The sequence below is a fragment of the Chelonoidis abingdonii genome, chromosome 1 (genome assembly GCF_003597395.2).
Source record: "Chelonoidis abingdonii isolate Lonesome George chromosome 1, CheloAbing_2.0, whole genome shotgun sequence".
In the NCBI taxonomy this organism is placed as follows: Eukaryota; Metazoa; Chordata; order Testudines; family Testudinidae; genus Chelonoidis; species Chelonoidis abingdonii.
Window position 1 is genome coordinate 354,801,204 of NC_133769.1, and position 27,397 is coordinate 354,828,600.

Sequence of the window (27,397 nt, forward strand, 5' to 3'; positions counted from 1 at the left end):
CCTACATTCTCATCCTTCCCACCTGTTCAAGGAACAGTAAAAGAGATACTACTGCGGGCGTCTCTTTTTGCTTATCCAGATAAAATTCCGTGTGGTCTGTGTCCCCTCACGCTATGGTCAAAAAAACCTACATCGTTGTCATCTAATCTCATCAGAATCGTCTCCCTTGCCCGTCCAAAACTCCACAGCTGCAGCTGAGCAAACTGCACACACAGTCATAGTTCAACCATGACTACACACGCACTCTGCAAAAAGCACCCAAGTTCCACTGCTGATTAGAACACACACATAGTCAAATAGCACAGCCCCCTCATGTTCAAAAGTTTTTGCACCATTTTGATAAGCTACACTTCTGCCCAGCATACCTGTGGTAGTTGCAGCCAGTTTATACGTTGGTCAAAGTGATTTCCTTGTTATTTATTTTTTTTGCCTTTTAATTAATCAAATAGAGCACCTGTGTTATATTGAAGGTAAACAGGATGTCCAGCGGCCGCCTGCATGCATTTTTTTGTATACCTATCGTGTCTCCTCTCAATCTTCTCTTTCTAAACAACAGGTCTCATCTGCCTTATACAGAATTTGACCCATCCGTTACATAGTAATAAATACCCTCAATAAACCCTTGGCAGCAGCAATAGAGCCAAAAGGCTGTTATAACCCAGTGAAATCATGGCTGATTCGCTCTCATCTAACACCAAATGCAAATCAGGAGTAACACACCTGGCAGGGGGCTCTAGGCCATTTTGCCTCCCAAGCACCGGCAGCAGGCTGCCTCCGCGCTGCCTCGGAGGTCCTGCTGGTCCCGCGGCTTCGGCGGACCTCCTGCAGGCAAGCCGCGGGACCAGTGGACCCTCCGCAGCCAAGCCGCCGAAGGCAGCCTGCCTGCCACCCTCACGGCGACCAGCAGAGCACCCCCTGTGGCTTGTCGCCCCAAGCACGTGCTTGGCGTGCTGGTGCCTGGAGTCGCCCCTGCTACCTGAAGTCAACAGAGTTACAATGGTATAAAAGCAGTGAGTGCAGAATCAGTCCCTATACAAATAAATTACAGCTCAGAGATCTGAACTGCTACCTCTTGGCTACATCCTTTGGAGTCTCTCCAGCTTCATTTGTAATGTCACAATCAGCTCCCGTTTCAATCAACCATTGCAAGCAGCTTATGTGGCCTTGTCCAGCAGCTAAGGAAAAAGAATATGTACTAAAGTCAATAATACACATTTATTTAAAAATGCCTTTTCCCTAACATGACATGACACGCCCTAAAGTATGAAATAGTTTATACATGTCACTAGGGAGCTATGATGAAAATACCAGTTTATAATGGGTCAAATTCTACCCCAGAGTATAAGCCTGTTTTTATTTTCATTTCCTCGTTTATGTAAAATAAATGTTATGGGCCGATCCTCAGTTCTGTAAGTGGTGCAGCTGTACTGAAGTCAGGCGAAACTTCTGGCCCTATAGCTATCAGCCTGTAGTCTGATCTCAGGGTGCCTCCTGAAGGTACAGTATCTAAGCTCATCCACTAAAAGCTGGGCTGTTTGGTCCTTATTATCTGGTGTCCCCAGGTATGTTCTCAGCTGCATGAAGTGCTATGCCTCCTGGTTATAGAATAGAATATCAGGGTTGGAAGGGCCCACAGGAGGTCATCTAGTCCAACCCCCTGCTCAAAGCAGAACCAATCCCCAGACAGATTTTTACCCCAGTTTCCTAAATGGTCGCTGCAAGGATTGCTCAAAACCTATGATTAGGCCCAGATCCTCAAAGGCAGTGAGATGCCTAACTCCCATTAATTTCAATAAGTTAGGCACCAAAATTGTTTTTGGGATCTGGGCAAATGCTTTTCACAAATGCCAATACAACCCCTGAGAAAGCACCAAACAGCTGCCACGTGCATGTTTATTTTATCTGGGTAGTAGGCTTTTGGGAAGAGAGTGTGAAGTGCCAAGCAGTTCCATTCTTTTTGGTCCTCCCCAGCCATAGCTTTGTATCCCTACAATATTTCTCTTTTCACAGTTCTTCTAGCCATCAAATTCATGGAATACCATCTGTTTGCTCCTTCTATTGGCTTTCCTTCACCCATCCAGAGCTCATACAAACACTTGACTTGAAATGTTAACAACATTTACAACTTTCTCTTGCTCCTGTTTATGAAGTAACATGTTGGCATCAGGGTGGGGGGAGGAAAGCTTTGTTGGTTCCCTTTGAGAATTACAGCATTGACAGTTATCAGAAGTAGGGAATCTGAGTCATAATAAACAGTGCTGCAAAAGGGATGGATCTGAATCAAGCACGTGGTAATTTTTTAGTATATGACAGAAGGAAAGCATTTGCCTTAGTGATAGCATCAATCTGAGGAGTTACAAACTTAAACATTGTACGACTGGAGAATAATTCCTGGAAAAGATTAAACATATTTTTAAAAGAAAGTGACAGATTTTATGATATAGAACAATTTATAATAATAAAATCTACTATTGTTCCAATCCTAGGGGCCACAGAAAGGAAAACACAGAGTAGGGCCCTGATTCAGCAAACCACTTAAACCCTTGTTTATCCTTAAGCACATGACGTTTCATTGGAAGTCAACAGACCAAGTGCTTTGTTGAATTAGGGTCTGCAAGGGAAAATGTGTAATGGAAGTTTGTTTGTGTAGACTATACTGGTTGGGGTGTCTTTAGAGCCTTAACCCACTCTGTGCTTCCCTCTAGCTCCATGAGTCTATAGGCAGCTCCTCCTGGACAGCTGTGACCTAAGCTTAGGATGACCATACATCCCGTTTTGGCCAGAACAGTCCCTTTCTTAAACCCTGTCCCAGCCACCCTGACTTTTTTGGCAAAAGTGGGCATTTGTTCCGTTTGCTCCTGCCAACTTGCAGCAAATGGGACAAATGCCCACTTTTGTCAAAAAAGTGGTGTGTAGAGGAACATGTTGGGGCGGGGGGAGTGGTGATGCCAGCCTCGCACACTGGGGGAAGCAGGGCTCAAATGGGGGGGCAGGTAGGGCTCAGGTGAGCAGCGATGCCAGCCCTGCATGGGCATGGAGGACAGGGCTCTGGCAAACAGCTTGGGCCATCCCCACAGGGGAGGCAATATGCTTGGGCAAGCCCCATGCGGTGTCCCATTTTCCCTTTGGGAAATATGGTCACCCTTCCTAAGCTGGGTGTCCCTAACACTGAATAAACCTAGTTATCATTAGTTACACCTGGTTCTATGGTATATCTGCTTGCCTGCTGACACAACAACTGATGCACCTTATGCATCTTCAGTGACATCAGAGGGTTTAACACCTTTGCTTGCGTCTCTGCCAGCTCATAAGCACTGCTCCGGGCAGAGTTGTTCCTGTCTCCCTCTTCACCCTCATTTGCAGTCACTCCCTTTGGTTCTTTTGGTCAGTTAGCCCTTATATCTGTGTGACAATAAATTCCCCCCACCCCACACATGCACCACTCCTCCCTCCCCCTCTCCCCCAGCCGAACAACAGATTGAGGAAGGGTAGGAATGTAGCAAGGGAGAGCACGGCACATCTCCACCCTGAGTGCCTATTTTCTGCGTTCACTTTGGCAGTTGAGGAAGAGGTGAATGCAGTCTGCGCCGATGCAAACAAAGGCCATGTCTACACTGTGAGTGCTGCAGGAGCATAGCTGCAGTGCTGCAGTGATGCTGCTCTAGCGCCCATGGTGTACAAGCAGACTACAGTGACACAAGGGGATTTTCCATTGCTGTAGGAACTCCACCTCCCTAAGCAAAGGTAGCTAGGGTCGAGAGAATACTTCTGTCGACCTACCTGCAGCTACACTGGAGTTTATGTCTGTGCAGTTAGAGCAATCAGGTGTGGATTTGTTGCATCCCTAAGTGTGTTAGCTATAACACAAGATCTAGGGATCATCAAATGAAATCAATAGGCAGCAGGTTTAAAACAAATAAAAGGACATATTTCTACACACAACGCACAGTTGACCTGTGGAACTCCTTGCCAGAGGATGTTGTGAAGGCCAAGGCCATAACAGGGTTCAAAAAAGAACTAGATAAATTTATGGAGGATAGGTCCATCAATGGCTATTAGCCAGGTTGGGCAGGAAAGGTGTCCCTAGCCTCTGTTTGCCAGAAGCTGGGAATGAGCGATAGGGGATGGATCACTTGATGATTACCTGTTCTGTTCATTCCCTCTGGGGCACCTGCCACTGGCCACTGTCGGAATACAGGATACTGGACTAGACGGACCTTTGGTCTGACCCAGAAGGGCTGTTCTTATTTTCTTATAACAAATACAACACAGTGGACCAAACTATTTCCCATAACTTCAGTACCAGACGTAATGCTCGGTGAGGAAATGATGCAGTCTGCCAGTATTCAAAAACTGGAGGGGGAATGGTGACAACTTGTTTTATATTTTTCCCAATTTTTTTTTTAAAAACTTTAATTACTTTTCTACCAACCTTATAAAGGTCAAAAAAGGGAGGGAAATTATGGAAGTCTTACAAAAAAAATTCCCTTTGTCTTCAAATTTCAAAATTAGAAAAATTTTGATGAGCTCTAATGGCAAACTGCAAAAAATAGCTCACACCTCCTGCATCACTCTGCTGCAAAGCAATGTGTTAAATAGTCCTGAATATACGGCATCATAACCCTCTACAGTGTGCTACTGTATGTCTATCATGTGTTTTGTATAATGCACATCACCATAGTGTCCAAGTGCTTAGAGAGTAACAATGCAGTTCACAGCACTGTACAGGTCCATAGCTACATACACAATAGTTCTACAGGTTGCGTCTAAACGGATTAGAGTTGTTGGGTGGTTGTTTTTTTTTTGACTTCAACTTGATTATTCTCATTTTTAAGCAATTCCCACCTATGCCTGCATGCACCACCAAAAATGAATGTAACTTACTGTGGGAGAATGCACCCCTGTATTCACACTCTACACAGTATTGTAATAATCTTTGTACAAAGTATGCCTTATGAGGTATCATTTGAAACTCATAATTTGCTGGTCATTATTGTCCTGATAAAATGTGTATGGCCACATTATATGTGAAGTTATAAGATTCCACTATATGGTGTTAACCCTTGTCTCATACTGAGGTTGGCAAATAGGTCTGTCTCAAAGAAATGAATGTGTGCTCTGTTTAATTTCCATTTAAGCAGTAAACAGAGTCCTGAAGCAGGAAGGGAAACAAAGGAAGCTCAAACAGGTGAGGAAAAAGCAGCTGGGAACATCCTTTCCCATAGGCTTTTTGTCTCCTGGTACCCAGCTGGAAATGTTTTTCAAGAGGGGGACAGAAACTATAAAAAGGAGGGACAAATATCTCAAGGACCCCCCTCTCTCCCTCCCTGCCTGTCTCATTGATGGCACCTGAAGCAACAAAGGAAGCATTCATTGGATACAGGGAGAAGGGGTCCTGACCTGAAAAGTTTGGACTGCAGAAAGCATGTCATGAGAAAACTGTGCTTTGAATTTAACATAGTTTGTTAAGTTAGACCTCAGCATTTTATCTTTGTTTCTTGTAACCATTTCTGACTTTTATGCCTCACTACTTATACTCACTTAAAATTTCTCTCTTTGTAGTTAATAAATTTGTTCTGTTGTTTCATGTAATCCAGTGTGTTTAAACTGAAGCGTTTGAGAAACTCTGTTTTGGGTGGTAAGTTGTATATATATTATTTCTATTAAAAAAATAACAAACTTTATATAAACTTGTATTGCCCAGGAGAGAGTTGAAATTTCCTGGGTGGAAATCTAAGACTGGGAGTGTGTTGGGGTCACCCTGCAGTATAACCCAGGCTGGTGAGAGCCAGATGTGGCTGGCAGGCTGCAGTTACACGCAAACACTCAGGTGTGGCTTGCATGCTGGAAGGCTTTGTGAGCAGCCCATGTGGGAACTCCTTCATCAAGGCATTTTAAGGTACCCCAGGTTGCAGGGCAAGGGTGGCACAGCTGCTCATATAGTCTAGATTGTACCCAGATATGTCACACTTACATTCAGCTGTTTGCAACCTGAGATGCAGATCCTGGACTAGGCGTAATAGGCTGCTGACTGGAATGGCCAGAGTGGCTGCCACAATGCAGAAATTTGGCTTACTTCAATCTTCACAACTGACTGCAGGGCAACGATGAAGATGATCAAACATGTTGAGAAAATGCATGATGAGGAGATTGGAGGGTGCAAAGCACCATCTTGCTATCCTCGGTGATACAGCAGGAACAATCTAGACATTAACTTGTGACATATACAAAAGTTGACGACCACCAAATATTTATTTTTGTCTGCATACTCTCTGCTGGCTGCCCTTTGGAGCCCTTAGGAAAATGAGATGCTGTAGTTCCTGAAGCTTAATTGATGAGCAGCCACTTAAATAAGTAAGTGAACAAGTTAATAACAAACAGTAAGGACAGTTACCTGTTCCGTAACTGGCATTCTTCAAGATGTGTTGCTTAGATGTATTCCACAGTAGATGTGAGTGCTCTCCACGTGCACCAGTGCCGAAAGTTTTTCCCTTAGCAGTTCCCATAGGGGAGCGCTGCTGCGACCCCTGGAGTGGCACCGCTATAGCGCTCTATAAGCGGAGCTGCGCACTTTCCCCATGCTCGGTTCCTTCTTGCCGGACAACTCCAACAGAGGGGAAGAAGGGCAGGATGTGGAATACACCTGAGCAATACATCTCAAAGAACGCCAGTTACGGAACAGGTAACTGTCCTTTCTTCTTCAAGTAATTGCACATGTGTATTCCACAGTAGGTGACTCAAAGCTATATCTGATGGAGGTGGGTAGGAGTTTAGGGGTTTCCGGGACACAGTACCGCCCTACAGAACCCGGCGTCGTCCCTAGCCTGGGAGACAATCGCATAATCCAAAGAAAACGTGTGGACCGAGGACCGTGTGGCAGCCCTACAAACATCCTGGATTGGGACGTGGGCTACATAAGCAGCCGACAAAGCTTGAGCCCTTGTTGAGTGTGCCCTGACGATCGGTGGTGGGGGAACCCCTGCCAGATCAGAACACGTGCGTTTGCACGAGGTGATCCAGCAAGAAAGTCGCTGGGTAGAAATTGGTTGCCCCTTCATATGCTCGGCCAAGGCAACAAACAGTTGTGCAGATTTCCAGATCAGCTTGGTCTCGTCTAGACAGAAGGCCAGAGCTATACACACAGCAAGTTTGCGAAGACGACATTCCTTGTTGGAGCAATGGGGCTTGGGACAGAGTACTGGAAGGAAAATGTTCTGTTCCATATGGAAGGCGGAGACCACCTTCAGGAAGAATGCGGGATGTGGGTGAAGCTGGACCTTATCCTTGTGGAAGATTGTATATGAGGTTTCCGAGGTCAAGGCCCAGAGCTCCGAGACACATCGGGCCAACGTGATAGCTACCAGGAATGCTACCTTCCATAAGAGGTGAGACCAGGAACACGTGGCCAAGGACTTGAAGGGAGGTCCCATAAGACAGGACAACACTAGGATTAGGTCCCATTGCAGAACGGGGTCCTAGCATATGGGAATGACTGGTCCAGATCTCTCAGAAAGCGGAAGGTCACAGCATGGGAAAAGACCGATTGGCTCTGCACCGGCTGGTAGAAGGCTGATATGGCAGCCAAATGTACCATGACAGAGGTGGGAGCCAGCCCTTGGGTCCTAAGGGACAGGAGGTACTCAAGGATGAGCTGGAGTGTTGTGGGCAATGGGGAGATTCCCCACTCCCTGGACCACTTAGCCAGGTATGTCCTTTGTGTGGATGGCTTCCTGCTTTCCAGCAGGACCCGTCCGACTTCCTCTGAACATCTCCCCTCCTTCTCGTCTAGCCACTCAGCAACCACGCCATCTGGTGGAGCGCTGCTAGGTTGGGATGGAGAAGACAGCCCGTGTCTTGGGAGAGGAGGTCCGGGCAAAGCGGTAACCTCCATGGGGGGGCCACTAGTAGGTGTAGGAGGGTCCCGTACCAGTATTGACAGGCCCAGTCTGTGGCTATGAGGATGACATGCGTCCTGTCCGCTTTTACTTTTTGCAGGACCTTGCTGATGAGGGGAAAGGGCAGGAAGGCATAGAAAAGCTGGCCTGACCACTGCAGGAGGAAGGCATCCGAGATTGCCCCCCTCCCTAACTCCCCCCGGAGCAAAACCAGGGACAACGCCGGTTCTGACGGGTTGCGAAGAGGTCAACATGGGGAACTCCCCAGTCTCGGAACAGCTGGAGAGTGACCTCTGAGTGGAGTGCGGACGCCGGGAAGATGAAAAGCCCAAAGGGAGATATCTTGGGCTATACAGAACTCCCATAGGATCAGAGCTTCCAGGCAGAGGGCCGAGGAACGAGTCCCACCTTGCCTGTTGATATAGTACACCGCAGCAGTGTTGTCCGTGAGGACTCTGACCACCTTCCTGCGAAGATGTGTGCTGAAAACTACGTATGCCAAATGTATCACCCTTTGCCCTCTGACATTTATGTGGAGGGACAGATCTGAGACCGACCATCTTCTCTGGATTTGCATGTTTCTTATGCGGGCTCCCCACCCCAAGTCCGATGCATCAGACACCAGGTCTAATGACGGGAACACTTGCTGGAAGGGGAACCCTCGCAGCATGTTGTTCGGGAACCACCACCATTGTAGGGAGGCAACTATCGGAGACAGTACTGTGAGGACTTTGTCCAGCCCGTCCCAGGCCTGGGAGAACTGGGAGGCAAGCCAGAGCTGGAGGGGACTAATTTGGAACCTACCATGGCAGACCACGTACATGCATGCCACCATGTGCCCCAAGATCTGAAGGCACACTCTTGCCGTTGTCACCGGGAAAGCCGTGACTGAGGCGATGAGACCTTTGAGGGTCTCGAACCTGCCCAGAGGGAGAGAGGCTGTGGCCCTTAGGGAATCCAGCAGCACCCCTATGAATTCTATGCACTCCACTGGAACTAACATTAATTTGTTTTCATTTACCACTAGGCCGAGATCTGCACATGTGGACAGGAGCAGTTCCACGTGGGCCTGTACCTGGGACCAAGAGTTGCCCTTGAGAAGCCAATCGTCCAGGTATGGGAAGATCTGCACACCTTCACTTTGGAGGTACCCCGCTACCACTGCCATACATTTGGTAAAGACCTTTGGCACTGTGGACAAGCCAAACAGGAGGACCGTAAACTGGTAGTGGTCCAACCCCACCAGGAATCGGAGGAAGATTCTGTGCCCCTCGAATATATGTTTGTGGAAAAACACGTCCTGGAGGTCTAGGGCCGCGTACCAATCCCACCCTCTCCTCCAGTCCAGAGCGGGAATAATAGAGGTTAGGGACATCATGCGGAACTTGGAGCGGACCAGAAACCTGTTGAGGGCCCGCAGGTCCAGGATGGGCCTGAGACCGCCCTTCATCTTGGGGATCAGGAAATATCTGGACTAGAAGCCTCTGCCCTGGAGTTCTACTGGTACTCTTTCGACCGCCACCAGGTGCATCAGATGCACCACCTCCTGTCTTAGGAGGTGGGCCTGCTCTGGGTCCCCTCGGCCCAGCCAGGACGGGGGGTGAGATGGTGGAGGTGAACTGAACTGCAACATGTAACCCTTTGAAATGGTGTTGAGGACCCATTGGTCTGATGTTACTCGGGACCACACTACTCAGAAGGCAGATAATTGGTTGCAGAACACAGACTTTATTAATCGGGAGGGGGTCTCCCTGGCAACAGGCCTGGTGCCCCCCTGCAGACAGTCAAAACCGCCTCTTTCCCTGCCTCTTGCCCTTGGAGAGCGCGGGCTGTGGGACTGAGTGGGACTGACGTTGAGAATGATGCCTCTGGTCTCTCGGTCTCTTAGATGGGGGCTCATATCTGCTTCATGCAGGCGAAGCTGAAGCTTGTGGCCTGGGCTTGTCCTTAGCCAGAGGGACATAGAGGCCCAAGGTTTGCAGGGAGGTATGGGAATCCTTCATCCCATGCAGACGGACATCCGTCTGGTCAGCAAACAGCGTTTTCCCGTCAAAGGGCAGGTCCTACATAAGGGACTGGGTCTCTGCCGACAGCCTGGACAGGAGGAGCCACGACACACTGCACATGGAAATCGTGGAAGCCATTGAATGGGCTGCCGTATCTGCAGCGTCTGATGCCACCTGGACGGTCACTTTTGCCTTCGCCGCTGCCCCTTCCTCTACCAGAGCCTTGAAGTCCTTTTTGTCCCGCTCTGGGAGGAGAGGTTCATACTTGGATAGGGACCCCAATACGTTAAACTCATACCGGCTCAGCAGGGCCTGATGGCTGGCCACCCTGAGCTGGAAGCTTGCCGAAGAATAAACCTTCTTTCCAAATGTGTCTAGTCTCCTGGCATCCCTATCCTTGGATGGGTGCGAGCTGACCATGTCGTTCCCGGTGGTTTACAGATTCCACCACGAGTGAGTTGGGTGCCGGGTGGGAATAAAGGTACTCATCGTCCTTAGCCAGCACAAACTACTTCTTTTCCGCCTTTTTGGAAATAGGGGCCAAGGACGCGGGAGTCTGCCACAAGGTATTAGAGATGTTGGCCACTCCCTGGTGCAAGGGAAGAGCCACGTGGCCCGGTGCTGAGGATGACAGCACATTAAAAAGTGAGTCAGATGGACCTTCCATCTCCTCAGCTTGGAGTTGGAGGTTGGACCCCACTCTTTTCAGGAGGTCTTGATGTGCCTTGAAATCTTCCTGTGGAATAGCGGGCGGCGGTGCCACTATGGTGTTGTCCAGTACTGGGGAAAGGGCCAGCACGGAGCTGAGGGCCTCGGGCAGTCAACTCCCAGGTCAGAGTCCGGGCGTGGAGCAGCCAACCCAGGGCCTGCTGACCTGTTCCTCTGTCAGGAAGGGGAAGCCAACGGAGCCTGGGATGCCCCGGCTACCAAGCGGGTTCCCGTCTGGGCAGGCATCTGCGGCCACGGTGCTCATTGACACCACTGTCCCTGCCACGGTGCCCCCTGCCACTGACCACGTTGGGGGCCTTGTGGCAGCAGCTGTTCTGGCTGAGCCACATGACCCGGAGATGGGCGACTGGGTGCCAATGCTGAGGTGACCGTCAAGCGCACGGTCCCATAGGAGTGGCGAATATGACGGTGCCTGCTATGGTGCCTTCCATGGGACCGGGACCTAGACATTGAGGAGCAGTACCCTGCGGACATGCTGCTCCAGTACTTGCCCCAGCATCTGGAGCTACGGTGATCCAGTGCCGGTGAATGGTGAGGGAAGCCCCGCGTGCGACATCTAGCCAAGCGGGAACTCGAACGTGAGCGTCGATGTCGATGATGGTGGGACCGGCTGCGGTAGCTGCGACGCAAAGAGGCAGGTCTATGGTGCCTGTCCCGGTGCCTGCGCCCATCACTGTGCGGCGTGGAGGGGCCTCGAGACTCTCGTTCCAGCGGTGAGCCCGTTGGCCTGACAAGTGTGGAGAGTTGAAGCGAGCTGCGAGATGACTGCACCAAACGAGGAAAGGAGCGGGTCTCAGAGTGAGGGTTGTGCCGCTCCAGGGATGTCTGATGAGCACCCAGCGGCGGCTTGCCGTGGAACTGGGGTCCTGTCGCCAGCAGTCCCCTAGGTACCGGTAAGCCCATGATGTCTCGCACAGCCTGTAGGGCCTCCGGCATCAATGTCATCCTGACGGCAGGAGAGGCACCCGTGGACAGTACCAGGCTGCTCCGCTCAACACGAGTCAGAGACCTTGGGCCCAGGAGGGGGATCGAGGGCTGTCTGGTGCAGGACCAGCCTCACCCCTCTCTTTCTCTCAGTGCCGCTGTGACGTGGATATCTTCCCCTGCTTCGTGGAAGGGGAGCGGTGCCAGCTACTGGAGGGGACCTCACTACGCACCAAGGATGTGGTCAGGGTGCTGAGTCCATTTGGTGTGCCGGAGTTGGGGCCAGCGCCAATTCCATCAAGAGAGCGCAAAGCCTGATGTCTCTCTCCTTCTTAGTCCGCAGTTTGAATGACCTGCAGACCTTGCAATGATCACTCATGTGAGTCTCTCCCAAGCAGCAGAGACACTAAGCATGCGGATCACTTCTTGGCATAGAACGGCGACAGGAGTTGCAGGACTTGAAGCCTGGGGCAGGGGGCATGCCCCGAGCCCACTTTAACAACTGAAACTATTAACAAAACTTAACTAATGGTACCACTAGGGTCAACTAGAAAGGCTGCAGCAAAGCTGGAACAGAAGTTCTGACTACCTTCACTGGTGGCAAGAAGGAACTGAGGGCGAGGGGAGTGCACAGCTCCCCTTATAGCGCGGTACAGAGGTGCCACTCCAGGGATCGCAGCAGTGCTCCCCCCATACGGGTACTGCTAAGGGAAAAACTTCCGACACCGGTGCACGTGGCGAGCATGCACACCTACTGTGGAATAGACATGAGCAATCACTCGAAGAAGAATGAGCTGCAACACAGTTCCTAACTACTGACCTTTGTGCATGAGAGTGGATCCCTTTTCATCCCGTTCATTAATATTGATGACTCCACTTTCCACTAATCTTCTAAGCATCACCAAGTCCCCTTTGAAGGCAGCCACATGGGCTGGAAATGCTAAATCTGAAAAATGAAACAGACATGATTCCAAGCAAATGCCGATAATTCCAATAAGCAGGCAAACAAGCTATTTTTTCACCTCACTTTTCATAGTTTCTCTCTCCAAATAATAATTTAAACATGGAAATTTCATACTTGTTAGTGAGGTTAATGCACCCTTAATTGGTTGAAACACGGCTGCAGAACATAGCATTATCATCACAGGCTTCGCGAAGCATGTCTTGCCTACTGGCTACAGGCATCTTATAGTTCTACAGAGAGGAGATTCACTTCATATTTCTGTAGTAATAAATAGACCTTTGGCTGACATTCAATGGACTAATAATGCGGGAAACTGAAGCTGTCTCCTTATTTTCAAGTCAATGGTTCTAGGTAGGATATACAATATTTTAATTTATCTTGGTGGAAAAATTATCCTTTGAGGCACTTTGATTTTTCTTGTTAGTTAATATGATTATTAGTAAGAAAAGACTAATAAATATGGAATGAATGCTTGAAAAATCAAGTAAGTCTTCCCTTCAGAATAATCATAATGGGGCAGCTTCTGCTATCCTTTCTCTTGAATAATACTTTACTTATCAATAGTAAGTCCTATTGATTTCAGTGGGACTATTGCCAGAGTAAGGTATAACTCAACATGAATAAGGGAATCAAAATCTGGTCCTAAATATGTAACTGCCTGGAAATTTGTGGACGTTGCAATATGTGTTCTAAGAGGAACATGAACAGCTCTGTATAACTAAAGCAAAAGGACTGCATAGCATGGTGTTGCTGTTTTGTTTTCATTATGAGAAAATCAGAGACATGAACATATATGTAAGATCACAATTGGAAATCTAGGCCTTTAAATATCAGTAAAGGTAGCAACTACTGGAATCTTCAGCTGATTCTCACACTGATTATACACACTGCTCCACTTGAAAGTTAGAACCACCTGCTGTTCATTAGAATCCCCTGCTGTTTAGGCAATTTGTATCAATCATTTCTACAGAGTTATTGTTGCGTTGTGGCACTTTCTGTTTTACAAGCTAGTATCTTGGAAGCTTTTCAGGCTCCTACTCACTTTCCTGTTCTTCTGGATGATCTCTCTCATGTTCCACACTGTCGATGTACTGCACAATATTATCCTTATAGAACCTCTGTGCCAAGTCCTTTGGGGTCTCCCCATGGTCATTCCTGGCTTTCAAGGTGTGAGACACACTGGCCATTTTACTAACCAAGAACTTAAAACAATGCAGGTGGCCCTCCATTGCTGCCAGATGAGCTATTGCACAAAGGAAGAACATGGCAATATTAAACCTGAGCACAGCCACCTGCCAAATGAAGAGCTACTCTGCCAAGTTGTTGTTACTGTTCAAAGCCTACTGTTAGAATCTGATTTTATTAGATGTCAGCTAACCAAGGGTTATTCAGGTTTTATTAGTCAAAGACAAAACAGCACAGTACAAAAATGTGAGGATTAATATCTCACCAGTCCAGAGAGCAGCTTCTAAGCAGCTTCAAACCTGCTCCAACGTGTGAGCTTAATTCACCTTATTTATATTTTACATACATAGTGTAGTTATTTACAACAAGCAGAAGATTAATCTAATTTCATATCTATTTTTCTAAAAACATCTAAGACCAACCATAAAAAATAACACTGTTATTCGATCAAAGAGTACAAATAGTGTCAGACCATAGTGCCACAGTTTGTCCTAATGTGCCTAGCAGCAATTCACATGTAACATTCCTTAACAGAACATACATCTTGTTTCTGACAGTTCCCACATGTAAAGCAACAAAGGTTTGGAACAGTTTAACTACTAGTAGTAGATTTCCACAATAAAGCTTAGCATGAGTTACACAGCATCCACAGTTCATAATTATTCTGGTTCAGATATATTTGCTAATACCACCGAGACCTGAATCCTGCCTCCTTCCCACCACACACACAGCTAGGGAGGCTCTCCAGGCAGGTACCACTGCATGAGAAGTGGGCACAGGACTCCAAGAGGCTGGACTAGAGATGTTCACACCTCGCCCAGTGCAGAGCTCAGCACCACAGTGTAAAGGAGGCAGAAGGGGGCTGGCTAGGGACAGAGAGAAATGGAAGATCCACAGCTGAGATGATCCAGCCATGATTCCCTCCCCACAGGGCTGGGGCATGTGAGCAATCAGACAGGTTACTTCAGCCACTGGGACAATGTGTTGTCAGGGATGCCATCTTTTGGATGAACACCAGCCTGAATCCTGAGCACCTATGGCTGTTCAAGATCCCCTAGCACTTTTTGTAAGAGTAGAAGTTTAACCTTGTCCTTGCTCAAGGGTGGCCAACCTGTGGCTCCGGAGCCACATGCGACTCTTCAGAAGTTAATATGTGGCTCCTGGTATAGGCCACCCCTGTCCTAGCCTGTAAGAGAGGGGACTCACCCCTGTGGTGCCTCCTACTGGTCATCCATGGGAATTAGCTCTTTTTCCAGCCCGGAGCGCCCTCTGCAGGCTGGTGATCCACTACCGCTTGGCCCCCATGTCCATCTCTGGACTCTGTTAGCTAGGGAATCTGCCTCAGGTTGATTTTTGTTGTTGACATTTAATTTCAGCCACATTATGTTGGTTTGTCCATTTAAAAAATTCTGTTAAGGTTTTCTTTGAAAAGGCCTAGCACTCCCACACTTTGCAGCAGGGATTTAAAATTAGGCAGGTGGGTTGCCTTTGTGTCAGGGATATGCCTTTTGCCATCCTTGTCTTGTTCTAACCACTCCCCTTTCCCCCCCCCCCCCGAATTTGGCCAAGTTACAAGCCTCTGAAAAATCGCAGTTTGCATATGTAGAGACTTCTTAGATTTTAGCAGCTAAATTCCCTGAAGATTCCGTCCGTACTGGGCATGCTCCCATCCAGGGCTGAGCAGGACTTTCCCTGCACCTGCAGTTGCAGCTCTGGGCTGCTGCAGGCCATGCTGATTCTGGCTCCAGATACCTGAACTGAGAACTGGGAGACTGTTTCTCCTGTGCTCTCAGTGACTCCCCATCATAGGGCCAAGGCAATGTACTTGAGGAGGCTGCCTGATTCAAATGCAGAAGGCACAAGAAGAAGATCTGCAGAAGGGCAGGAGGAGTAGACTGGGACAAGGAGCCTGGAAGGGGAGACAAAGATTGGCCGGGCCAAGAGACTGGGAAAAGGAGCTGGCAGGGGGTGACACTGATATTTTATAAGGCGCCTGGGGAGGGAGATTGGGGCTAAGAGCAGGGAGCCAGTGGGAATGTGTGTGGGGTAGGTGAGTGCAGGTTTGGGTGGGGAGAGAGACAGATCAGAGGAAGACCACGTGATGGAAGACTGGGACTAGCTGGACAAGGTGACTGGACATTGTGGGGAAGCTGGGACAGGTATCTGGAGGGGGTGAGACTTGGAGCTTTTTTAGACAAATAGTGTGGGACAAGATGGAGCGTAAATCTACTTCGCACTTGCCTGCCATGCACGAACTCTCTGTGTGAGCCCTGCCGCCACGCACTAAAAAGTTCCTAATGCGCTTTGATCTACTTTTGTTTCAAAGCAGAGTAGATCATAGTGCACTAGAGAACTTTTAGTATGCAGCAGCAGAGTCCATATGGGCAGTTAATATGCAACATGCTAGTGCAAAGCAGATTTACACCCCAGCACACTGTGCATTAAATGTTCATCTGGACAAGTCCTAGGACCTGCTGGGCAAGGAGACTGGGACTAGGATGAGACACATGAGAAATGGAAACTGAAACTTCGTACTTGATGAGAATGGGACTTGGATGAAGAGACAGAATTGGGACAAAAAGCAGACGGGCCGGAATCTGATCTCAGTCAAATGTAAATCTGAAATAACTCCACTGAAGTCACTGGGGTATCCAGACTTATTCCAGTGCCACCGAGTTCAGAATATGGCCCAATAGTTGCAACTTGGGCTATAGGAATGGGAAAGTGACATAGAATATGTTTGATGAAACTCTTCACTGGCTACTATTACAAAAAGCATTAGCTAACAGTTCCCAGGCATCAGTGTTACAGATAACATAAATTCCCACAATTCTTAGAAGATAACTGTGGCAACTGTGTGAAATCTGTTAGCAAATATTGCTAGTGTATATGACTTGTCATTTGCTTAATATTCATATAATCGAACAACTAAAAGCCAAAAGTTAGAGCTGTAGACTCCCCCGCAGCCCAAGATACCTGGAAGATTTCCATTGTTATCCACATCATTTATAGTAGCTCCCCATCTAATAAGAAGCTGCAAACAACCCAAGCGGCCATGAAAAGCAGCATAATGAACTGGCTGCCAGTCATTCTTATCTGAAACATTTGCATCCTAGAATGAAAGAAGCAGGTTCATTTGTTTAGTTCCTTTATGTTTCAGTGGAAACAACATGTACATCAGAGATCACATTTGTAATAGAAATCAGGTATTTATAGCAGGTGACCAAAACAGTTATGAAAACCTATATAACTTTTAAGTTACTTTAAACAAAGATGCTATGAACAAATGATTCCCATTTATAGGCATACAGATACATACTTTCCCCAATGTTTTTTTTTTTCCAAAAATTAAAACACATACACATTAGATATATAACATTTTTGACATACTCTGGCCATGTTGCTGGTCGCAATACGTTAGATATAAATTTGTATTTTTTTAAGCTAAAAAAAATCAAGATTGAAAAAGATCATGATAATAAAAGGTTCTGATCTCTATTTAACTGTCACATCAGCTAATGAAATGTTCTACTTTTCCAAAATATTCATTCTCTCTAAAATCTTCGATCATTTTCCTTATGTGCCCGATAATAAATAACATTAATTTAAACTAAGTTTGTTCTCACCAATAGCACACAGCTAATAACTAAATTACATGTCAAATCCTACAAAGTCCCATCAAATCAATGGAAGTTTTTGTTTGCAAAAGTATAACATGATTTGGCCCTACTGTAAAGAGTTGTAATGATATAATGCAAGTGTACTGTGTCCCCCAAAAAAGGAAAAAAAACCCTCAGAAGAAAAAATTTCCTCACCATTCCACTCCGCAGGATGGTTTGTAAAGTGTAGGATTGCCCATGGGCTGCAGCTAGGTGTGACGGAGTGCATCCTCGGTCATCTTGAGCTGTTAAGTTTACTCCATTCATTACAAGGGCCTAAATAAATAGAAAGCAGAAATTCAGTTTACAAAATTAAAGAGCAAATGTCACCTGGGAGGATTACTTTATACTGTCAGCAGGGTAACTTCTGAGTGAAGTAGGAAGGAGTTCATGGATGTTGTCTTTTCTCATAGTGATGAGTGCAGTATGTTGTGTGCCCCAGCTCTCTGTCTTATATCTGCCTGTTGTGTCTTGCCTTACATTTAGATCATAAGCTTTTTGAGGTACAGACCATCTTTGCATTCTAGGTTTCTACAGCAACTAGTATAATGGGGTCCTGGTCCCTGACTGGGGCTTCTAGGCACTGTCACTATGCAAACAATGAAGAACATAATAATAATGTGTAGGTAGATCTATCTTGTGTGTTATTTACAATCAGATATGTTTCTAATTCTGAAAATATCTAGCTGAGGTTTCCAAAGCCATCTAAGGCAGGGGTTCTCAACCTTTTTCTTTTTCAACCTCCCCCCGACCCCACCACCACCATCACCACCACCCAAAAATGTGATAAAAACTCCATGATCCAAATGTGGTACAACAGCTGGTTTTCTGCATATAAAAGCCAGGGCTGGCATTAGGGGGTAGCAAGCAGGGCAACTGCCTGGGGCCTCATGCCACAGTGGCCCCGTGAAGCTAAGCTGCTCATGCTTTGGCTTCAGCCCTGGGTGGTGGGGCTCAAGGCCTCAGGCTTCAGCCCCATGCGGCAGGGCTTCAGCTTTCTGAGATGAGCCCCAGTGAGTCTAATGCTGGCCCTGCTTGGAGGATCCGTGGTTGAGAAACACTGATCTAAGGGATACAGATGTCCACTTGGCATCTAAATATCTTATACAGCTTTGAAAACCCCAACATAGTGTACAGTATGAATCTTGTTACAACTTCTTTTCAGGACACTGGAGTAAATCCTCAGCTGGTGTGAACTGTTACTGTTCCACAATGGGGGAGGATCTGCCCTATTTACTTTTGATATAAATATTTACTTTTACCTGCATACAAGCATCATGACCTCTGATAGCAGCAAAGTGAGCAGCTGTCCAGTCTCTTATAGCTAAAGCTGTTATATCAGCCCCATGCCAGAGCAGCCAGTGAAGACACTACCAATCAAATCAAAGACAAAGACATTAACATTTGTTTTAAATATAGGTAATTATCATGGACTCAGTATACAGTTCTAAGAGAGAATTCATTGCAAATTGTCAGTTGATATTATGTTTTGAAGTATTATTGGAATTCTTCATTGTTACAATAAGCCACAACAGGGAATGTATTAGTAAGTTGTTGCTGCATTAGTAAGCTACAGCTTCCTTCATTCCTTCATCCATCCAAGAAAGGTACCAATAGCCTACTAAAGCAGACCCAAGCACACCTTACTGATCTTACACTATGGCTTATGTCATTTTACATTTCAATTTTAAAAGATTTAAGATATAAAGTATAGGGCTATTTGTGTAATGTATCTTTCCACTATGAAAGTGGAAGGATACATTTAAAAATTGGAGAAATGGGCACAAACATCCTTCTGTACAATTCTAATTGTGTTTATTGCAAACAAAGAAAACAAAATCAACTCCTTGTCTTCCTACACTTTTCTATTTAGACTCCCTGGACTTGTGGTACCCTTTCTCTCCTCCCATCCTCCCACAACCAAGCTTCACTTTCAGAGGTATTTTGTGCTCTAGTGGTCACTTCTAGCAGCTCAAGGTGCTCTCCAGAGCATCAGATAAAACTTTCTTTGTTAGGTATACAACATTTTCTCCAGCATCAGTTTAAGCCAGACTCCATCACTGGTTCCTCTGTTGTCTCTATAACTAGGGCATTGATGAAGGTTGGCTAGATTAGACTCAACCCAAACAAGACCACAACCTGACTTACAGGGTGGGGGAATCATTGGAAAAATCACAGAAGTTATAGGAACAGCCCAGACTGATGGGATATGAGCACAGTTTGTTTCTAAAGACCAAAACCTGGGGGGTCTTGTTAGCTCCCTGGTGGTTTCTGGACACGTGGAAAGCAGCAATGTATTTCTTATTACTTGCATTTAGCAAGAAGTTTCCTTTGGCATATGGCTGTTACCATACTTACCCATGCATTTGTCACTTCAAGGTTAGATTGCTACAGTGCATTCCACATGAGGTTACAACATGATACAGCAGCTTGCTCAGAATGTGACAGCCCAGTTTTTAATCTCTGGAAGTTCATAACACTGGTGCAGGGGTTGTCAACTGAATTACAGGTAAATAGTTAAGGTGTTGATTTTGACCAGTAAACTCTAAATGGTTACAGTACTCTCAAGTCCTTTTTCAGTCACATGATGTACTCAGACTAAGATTCCATTGGTATCAGAGGGAACTGGGCTGGAGGCACAGTTCTCAGTTGGAATCAATGGCTCTTAAATTCACTTTTCATCTAGTTGGCCAGAGCTCAGATTTGATTACCTTTAGGACCTGCTGTAAATGTTACATATGTCCCTGGGCTTTCCCTGAAGTGACAGGGAGGTGGACTGAACAGGTTGCTTGAGGGATGGAGGAAGGCATGAGTCTGTAAGGAAGACTATAAATGGAGTCTATATTAGGACTGGGAAAGTCTCCTCTGGGTTGTTCTGTAATGTACTAGGAAATCCTGTGACGCTGAATACACGTAACATGCATAAGGCATGGAAAAGGCACAATAAGTCTAAAAAATTGAAAAATAAGATATTAATTTCTGCATCATATATAAATTGTATATTCATCATGATAAGTCCCTGCTTTACTAGTGCTGAATGGATTTACTAAGCAATAAATAGACAAAGAGATTATTGATTCAGCCAGACCAGCATGAGTTTGCAAGCCTGTGTTCAGTCCCCTGAGAAGGAAAGCATTGATCCATAGGAACCTTGTTGTGTCCTAGATCTAAAAAAAACATTTTACCTCCAGGCTTCCAGAGTGTGCTGCACAGTGCAAAGGTGTAAATTTATGGACTAAATCCACCTCATTAATACTGGCTCCACTTTTTACCATTGATGCAAGTTGTTCTACATCACCAGCTTTCACTGCCTCATGTAGGTTAGCATAATTTGGCTTCTTCTTGACAGCTGTTGAAAAATAACAAAGGGTCATTAACCAAGTGGATACATTGTGGGGACATGAAACATGGAATGACTCAGAAGATGCTGATATGGAAAGGTATATTAGTTTTGAAGATGCTTAACAGCAATATGATGAACTTGATCTTTACTCTGACGGATCTCCCCATCCCTAGTAGCCAATATGAACTTTTTCAGAATACGGGCTGTAGGACTGGACGCTATGTCTGTGAGAATCTTTATCACACCGTCAAACCTATTGAATCATCAAGTTATCCTTTAGCACATTTTTATACCAGAATGATGACTACTGTAGGGAGTGATTCTTTGTCCAGTAATAATGCTTAGCTCTTACATAGTGTTTGTCATTAGCAGCTCTCCAAACACTTTGCAAAGGAGGTTAGCATCATTATCCCCATTTTTCAGATGGAGAAGCTGAGACACAGAGACAAGCCCAAGGTCACCCAGCATGGGAGCCAGGAATAGAACCCAGTTCAGTGCAGAATCCATTAGGCTACACTTACTCTATTAATCATCCTGTGTGGCTCGCTATTACTAATAGCTATGGCATTTCTTAGGTAGCCATCAGCTTGTTATTATGACCTGACATCCTGCTCCCATTGACATCTGTGACAACACTCTAAGAACATAAGAACGGCCATACCAAAGGTCCAACTAGCCCACTAGCCTGTCTTCCGACAGTGGCCAATGCCAGGTGCTTCAGAGGCAATGAAATGAACAGGTAATCATCAAGTGATCCATCCTCTGTCACCCATTCCCAGCTTCTGGCAAACAGTCTCAATGACTTTGGTGCTGCAGGATCAGGCTGTAAATTTACAAACAGCATCATCCAGAGAATCTGGCACTGGAGTGGGAATCAGGCAACATCAGTTCTCCTCTGGGATTTTCCACAAACTAGTTGCGTGACCTTGAGCAAGTCACTTAGGGGCAAAATTTGCAAACCTAAATAAATGGCCTAGTCTGAGCCCATGTATGGTTTTAGATAGTGAACTTCAGACAGCTAAGTTTAAAAGTAACCCAAAATGACTAATAAGATGTCAACAAAGAACCATCTTCCACAGCAGTGGTATCAGAGTGCACTATTGTGTTACTTCATTAGGTTTGCCAAGGTGATGAGGATCCTCACAGATACAGGGTCTAATACTACAGATTACACAAGTTTCAGAATGTGGGCCTTGACCTGTTTGTACCTCAAATTCTCCCTATGCAAAGTAGGAATAATAATGCTTACTCAACACCGTAAAGCAATCTGGGATGCTAAAGAGTATACATGCTAAGTAGTATTAGGAAAAGCACCAAGCAATTTATGTAAAAAGTGCATGAATCTCCCTAACACGGGAGGAGGGATAGTTCAGTGATTTGAGCATTGGCCTACTAAACCTAGGGTTGTGAGCTCAATCCTTGAGGGAGCCATTGAGGGGTCTGGGACAAAAATCTGTCTGGGGATTGGTCCTGCTTTGAGCAGGGGGTTGGACTAGCTGACCTCCTGAGGTCCCTTACAACCCTGATATTCTATTCTAACAAGTGTTCTCCTCTCACTAGCTCCCCATCTTATTGCTATTTCGTTATTTGTACTGCAGTGGCACTGAGAAGTCTCAGTTGTGAACCCAGAGCTACATTGTGTTATGTGCTGTACAAGCACAGAAGAAAAAGATGGCTTAGGCCTCAAAGATCTTGGGGGGTTATTTTTGGCTGGTGGTTTTAGAGGATTATTTGTTTTGTTTTGGAGAGGGGTTATTTGGTTTTGTTTGTTTATTTTCAGAAACAGTGTCAGCAGTATCACTAGGACAGTAACCCAACAGACCTCAATGGAACTATACTGATTTCCATCAGCTCAGAATCTGACTTACTGTATTCACTGAGAAGAACATGTAGGCACTTTGACAATGTTAATGCAATGAGTTTAGGTTAAATAATCTTTTCCATAACAAACACACACAGAAGGGCTGGAAAACATGGTGAATTTTGAATTGTGGCATTTCCTTGGAAACACCTAATTGGTAAAGAGGGAGAGGTTTGCATTCCCCATTTTCTATGGAATGGACAGTGACCCTCTAAAACTGCAGATATACTGAGATCCACAACCTGAAAGAGTAAAGGTATTCCAGATGCCCAATACCTCTGTACTATATCCCAGCTGCCCTCCCAATTTGTCACATTTTACTGATTTTTTTATTGAAACCATTATCAAAGTGGTTATAGAAATTATTCATTAACAGAAAACCAAGTTTTCAGCAAACAAAAAAATCAATAACTAATTTGGTGAAAATTTCAATACCATTCTTGAGGTAAAAAAAAAAATCAGAAAACAAAAATCAAAAAATGAAAAATAGTTTCATTCCTAATCCTAAAAAGAACAGGAGTACTTGTGGCACCTTAGAGACTAACACATTTATTTGAGCATAAGCTTTCATGGGCTACGGCCCACTTCATCGGATGCAACCCACGAAAGCTTATGCTCAAATAAATGTGTTAGTCTCTAAGGTGCCACAAGTACTACTCTTCTTTTTGCGAATACAGACTAACACGGCTGCAATTCTGATTCCTAACCGTGTGAAGGAGAAACAATGCTGATACTTCATTTTTTTTGTTAATTAGTTAAAAAAAATTAAAATCAGCCACACACTGAACCTCTGGAGGAGGTATTTCAGAGTGCACAGAAGGAAAGATCTTACCATAACAGCAATCACAACCTCTGTGTCTGAGCCACTTGCAGACTTTAATCAGGAACCTCGTTGAGCCCTATTTATCAGTGAGTCAACAAGGGCACAGCCAGGACTAGAACCCTCCCATGCCTCCCCCCAAAGTCATTAACCCTTTGCCTCCAGCCCTTGATGAAGCAGCATCGTATGTGCTGGGAAGGGGCAGGAGCTGAGCCAGGCTCACCAGCTGGAGTGGCAGAAGCAGCAGCAGCGTTGGTAGGCATGTTGGTTACTCAGGCAGGAGGGAGCCTTTCCTCACCCATCCCCTCCTCTCTGTGCCTGCCTTGGTGGCTGCAGCAGCAAGGTTGCTATAGAAACAGTGTACACTTCCTGCGCTGATCACTTCCTCCCTTTGGGGCCAGGGGGGCTGGGTGTCCAGGCAGCGTGGCTGGGGAGGGGCCCTAGGGCCAATGTCACACGGGAGAGGGAAATGTTGGGCTGTGTTGTGCATGGCTGAGGGGAGGCGGGGTGCAGGTCTGGGGTCTCTCAGTGGGGGAGGAAGACTGTCTTCTGGGGAGTATTAGGAGTTTGTGAGGAAGAGAGTAGGGCAGCGTCAGGGTGTCTGTGAGGGGTGCAGGTACCCTGGGTCTGTGAGCAGAGGAGGGCAGCGTCAGGGTGTCTGTGAGGGGTGCAGGTACCCTGGGTCTGTGAGCAAAGGAGGGCAGCGTCAGGGTGTCTGTGAGGGGTGCAGGTACCCTGGGTCTGTGAGCAAAGGAGGGCAGCATCAGGGTGTCTGTGAGGGGTGTAGGTACCCGGGGTCTGTGAATGGGGGAGGAGGACTGTGTCAGGGTGTCTGTGAGGGGTGTAGGTACCTGGGGTCTGTGAGCAAGGGAATAAGGCAGTGTCAGGGTGTCTGTGAAGGGTGTAGGTACCTGGAGTCTGTGAGCCAGGGAGGAGGGCAGTGTCAGCGTGTCTGAGAGGGGTGTAGTACCCGGGGTCTGTGAATGGGGGAGGAGGCCAGTGTCAGGGTATCTGTGAGGGGTGTAGGTATCCAGGGTCTATGAGCCAGGGAGGGTAGTGTCAGGGTGTCTGTGAAGGATGTAGGTACCTAGGGACTGTGAGCAGGGGAGTAGGGCAGTGTCAGGGTGTCTGTGAAGGGTGTAGGTACCTGGGGTCTGTGAGTCGGGGAGGAGGGCAGTGTCAGCATGTCTGTGAGGGGTGTAGGTACCCTGGGTCTGTGAGGAGAGGAGGGCAGTGTCAGGGTGTCTGAGAGAGGTGTAAGTAACCTGGGTCTGTGAATGGCGGAGGACAGCGTCAGAGTGTCTGAGAGGGATGTAGGTACCTGGGGTCTATGAATGGGGGAGGAGGGCTGTGTCAGGGTGTCTGTGAGGGGTGTAGGTACCCGGGGTCTGTGAGTGGAGGAGGGCAGTGTCAGGGTGTCTGTGAGGGATGTGGTGCCCAGGGTCTGTGAGCAGGGGAGAAGCACAGTGTCTGGGGGGGGTGTAGGTACAAGCGGTTTGTGAGAGAGGGAGTAGGGCAGTGTCTGGGTGGTTCTAGGTCTCAGGGTGTCTGTGAGTGGGGAGGAGGCAGAGGTGAAAGTAAGTCAGTATGGCCCAGTACAGAGTACCGGTAAAAAAATGTGCAGTAGTGTACCAGCAAATAATGGAGCATTCAGTACTGGCTTACCTTCACCTCTTTTGGCAGCATAACAAAAAGTTCAAACTCAAAGCTAATAAAAGCTTGGAAAGAGAAAACACGGTCACATTTGTTTGTTGTTTCTCTCCCTCCTCCTCTAGCCAAGCTGCCCGATGCGGCTAGGCTCTGCGTTCCCCCGAGCCCCCCACTCAGCAGGGGCTGCAGCGACTTCCCTCTAGCTTGTAGAAGGAGCAGGGGGACTGGCTGAGGGAGACGCCTCCCCAGGTAGCCTGCTGCCTGCATAGGAACAGTTTAAACTTAGCTGTTCATTCTGCAGTCTGAACCGTGGGATTTGGGGCTATTTCCAGCATCCTTGTCAATTTCACTCACAGTTGTTGGGGGGAGCGGTGACCAAAGCCAAAGCAGTTCTTTTCTGCCTCCTGGATGAGGCAAGATCCAGGCAGCACAGCTGTAGTGCTGCCAGTCACCGGTGTTCGAGCCAGCGCAGTAAGGGGGCACGGAGCGGGGGGGTTGGATAGACAACAGAGGAGTTCGGGGTGCTGGTCAGGGGCAGGGGTGTGGATGATGGTTGGGGGAGAAACAGGGGTTGAATGGCGGCAAGGGTCCCAGAGGGGCCATCAGGGAACAGGGAGGTTGGATGGGGCAGGAGTCCTGGGGGGGCAGATAGGAGGGGGGGGCTGGGCCACGACCCCCTCCCTTAACCAGCCCTCCGTACAGTTTATGAAACCCGATGTGGCTCTCAGGCCAAAAAGTTTGCCCATGCCTGCTCTAAAGAGACATATGAAGTGTATCTGTGAGGAAGAAGATGGCTGGAGTTCTCTTTAAAGGTGACCTGTTTGCCTGACGGATTTCTGTAAAGTAGCATCTGAGGGAGATGTATGTAAGTGGGTGACTAGGGGAGGAATATGGCATAGGATCTCTGTGGGGAAGTCCCTAGATGGAGAGATGTTTGTGTGTCTCCCATTGTGAGTAGAGTGAGTTGTGTAATAGAATGCTAAACTATATTATACTGTTGAACCACTAGGTGGTGCTGTGTGTAACAAACCTTATTTAAGCTAAACTCAGCCCTTCTGAGTATTTTGCTCAGAAAGAAGCTCTGCGACCCTCCCATGTCTGGTACAGGAGCATGACATAGTGTCAGGCTGGTTCCTGTGGGGAGTTCCTTAGAGAGGGGTGTGTAAATGAGATCAGAGTTTATTTCACTCTGACAAATATAAAACTTTTAAATCTGTTATGGAATGTCAAGCCAGCCATGCCCAGCCCCTATTCAAGCCCCAATTAATGGTGTTAAATTTGCAAATGAAATGAAAGCTCTGCACTTTCTCTTTGAAGTCTGTTTTTGAAGTTTTTTTTTGAAGGATGGCTACTTTTAAATCTGTTATGGAATGTCCGGGGAGATTGAAGTGTTCGCCTGATGGCTTTTGGATATTATCATTCCTGATATCTCATTTGTGTCCATTTATTCTTTTATGTCTTTTAGAGACTGTCCAGTTTGTCCAATGGACAATATGTGGCCTCCCTAGACACATAAGAAATCATCACTGTGTTCACCAGTTAAAACATTTACTTAACACTAATATTTAACGTTTAACATCCTGTGAATGATCGGCCAGTCACAGGATGGGTAGGAGAGATTTCACTCAAGACACAAGCATCCAGCTTTATTGACAGACATACCAAGCATTTCTTAATAAGAGATGGAAAATTAGACTTACACTCTCTTCACAATCCCTCGGATTCCTCTATAGAAAGGTATACTTCTGCTCTGTCACAGGAAAGCTGGTGTCAATGTTGTCCCAGGGGGTTGCGGATTCTGCAGCCGTTATCTGCCAGATCTAAGGTGGTTAACTGCTTGTTCATTGCTGCTGCTAAAGTAGCTTGCTGGAAGGCCGTTGATCATTGCTATGGCAACCTTCGAATTCTGCTGCTGCTCCTGCTGCTTTTCCAGGTAGCTGCTGCTTCTTGCAGGTATCCAGGGCTGTCCTTAGCCATAGGCAGAACAGGCAGCCGCCTAGGGCACCATTAGGTCTGGGGGCACCGCTCTGCCGGGAGCCGGACAGACAGGAAGCAGTGGAGCGTGTAAGAGAAGGGCTGCTGGGTCCTAGAAAGAGCTGAATGCAGCACAGTCTGAGGTGGGGGATTGGCTGCTGGGGTCTCTGGAAAGGGGTGGGGGAAGGAACTCACCTGTAGGGTGACCAGATGTCCTGATTTTATAGGGACAGTCCTGATTTTGGGGTCTTTTTCTTATATAGACTCCTATTCCCCCCTACCCCTTTCCGATTTTTCACACTTGCTGTCTGGTCACCCTAGGTGGGGGTAATTGGTACCTATATAAGACAAAGCCCCAAATATCAGGACCAGCCCTATAAAATCAGG

General features: G+C 46.9%; 1 protein-coding gene across 3 annotated transcripts; it reads right to left on the minus strand.

Moving 5' to 3' along the window:
- Positions 1 to 899: 899 nt before the first annotated feature.
- On the minus strand, positions 900 to 27,022 carry LOC116819156 (ankyrin repeat domain-containing protein 42). 3 transcript variants are annotated; one of them, XM_032770667.2, is made up of 8 exons: positions 23,610 to 23,717; positions 20,548 to 20,711; positions 18,625 to 18,732; positions 17,519 to 17,638; positions 16,680 to 16,815; positions 13,561 to 13,761; positions 12,375 to 12,500; positions 900 to 1,175 (listed from the first exon to the last, which is right to left on the minus strand). In XM_032770667.2, exons 1-8 carry the CDS (start codon positions 23,647 to 23,649, stop codon positions 1,066 to 1,068), a joined length of 1,005 nt encoding a protein of 334 aa, XP_032626558.1. In that variant the 5' UTR covers positions 23,650 to 23,717; the 3' UTR covers positions 900 to 1,065. The 3 variants fall into 3 exon arrangements, with proteins under 3 accessions (XP_032626558.1, XP_032626560.1, XP_032626559.1); XM_032770669.2 differs by lacking the exon at positions 23,610 to 23,717 and adding an exon at positions 26,737 to 27,022 and having other exon boundaries at positions 902 to 1,175; XM_032770668.2 differs by having other exon boundaries at positions 902 to 1,175; positions 20,635 to 20,711.
- Between the last annotated feature and the right edge of the window lie 375 nt (positions 27,023 to 27,397).

What these genes read in the sequence shown, in the direction of transcription:
- LOC116819156 (XM_032770667.2), bottom strand. Translation starts at nt 23,649, where the DNA reads ATGCCTACCAACGCTGCTGCTGCTTCTGCCACTCCAGCTG. An exon ending in CACACTCTGGAAGCCTGGAG is followed by an intron (nt 18,733 to 20,547) that starts GTAAAATGTTTT and finishes TTTGATTGGTAG; the next exon opens with TGTCTTCACTGGCTGCTCTG. An exon ending in TCATCCAGAAGAACAGGAAA is followed by an intron (nt 12,501 to 13,560) that starts GTGAGTAGGAGC and finishes TTCATTTTTCAG; the next exon opens with ATTTAGCATTTCCAGCCCAT.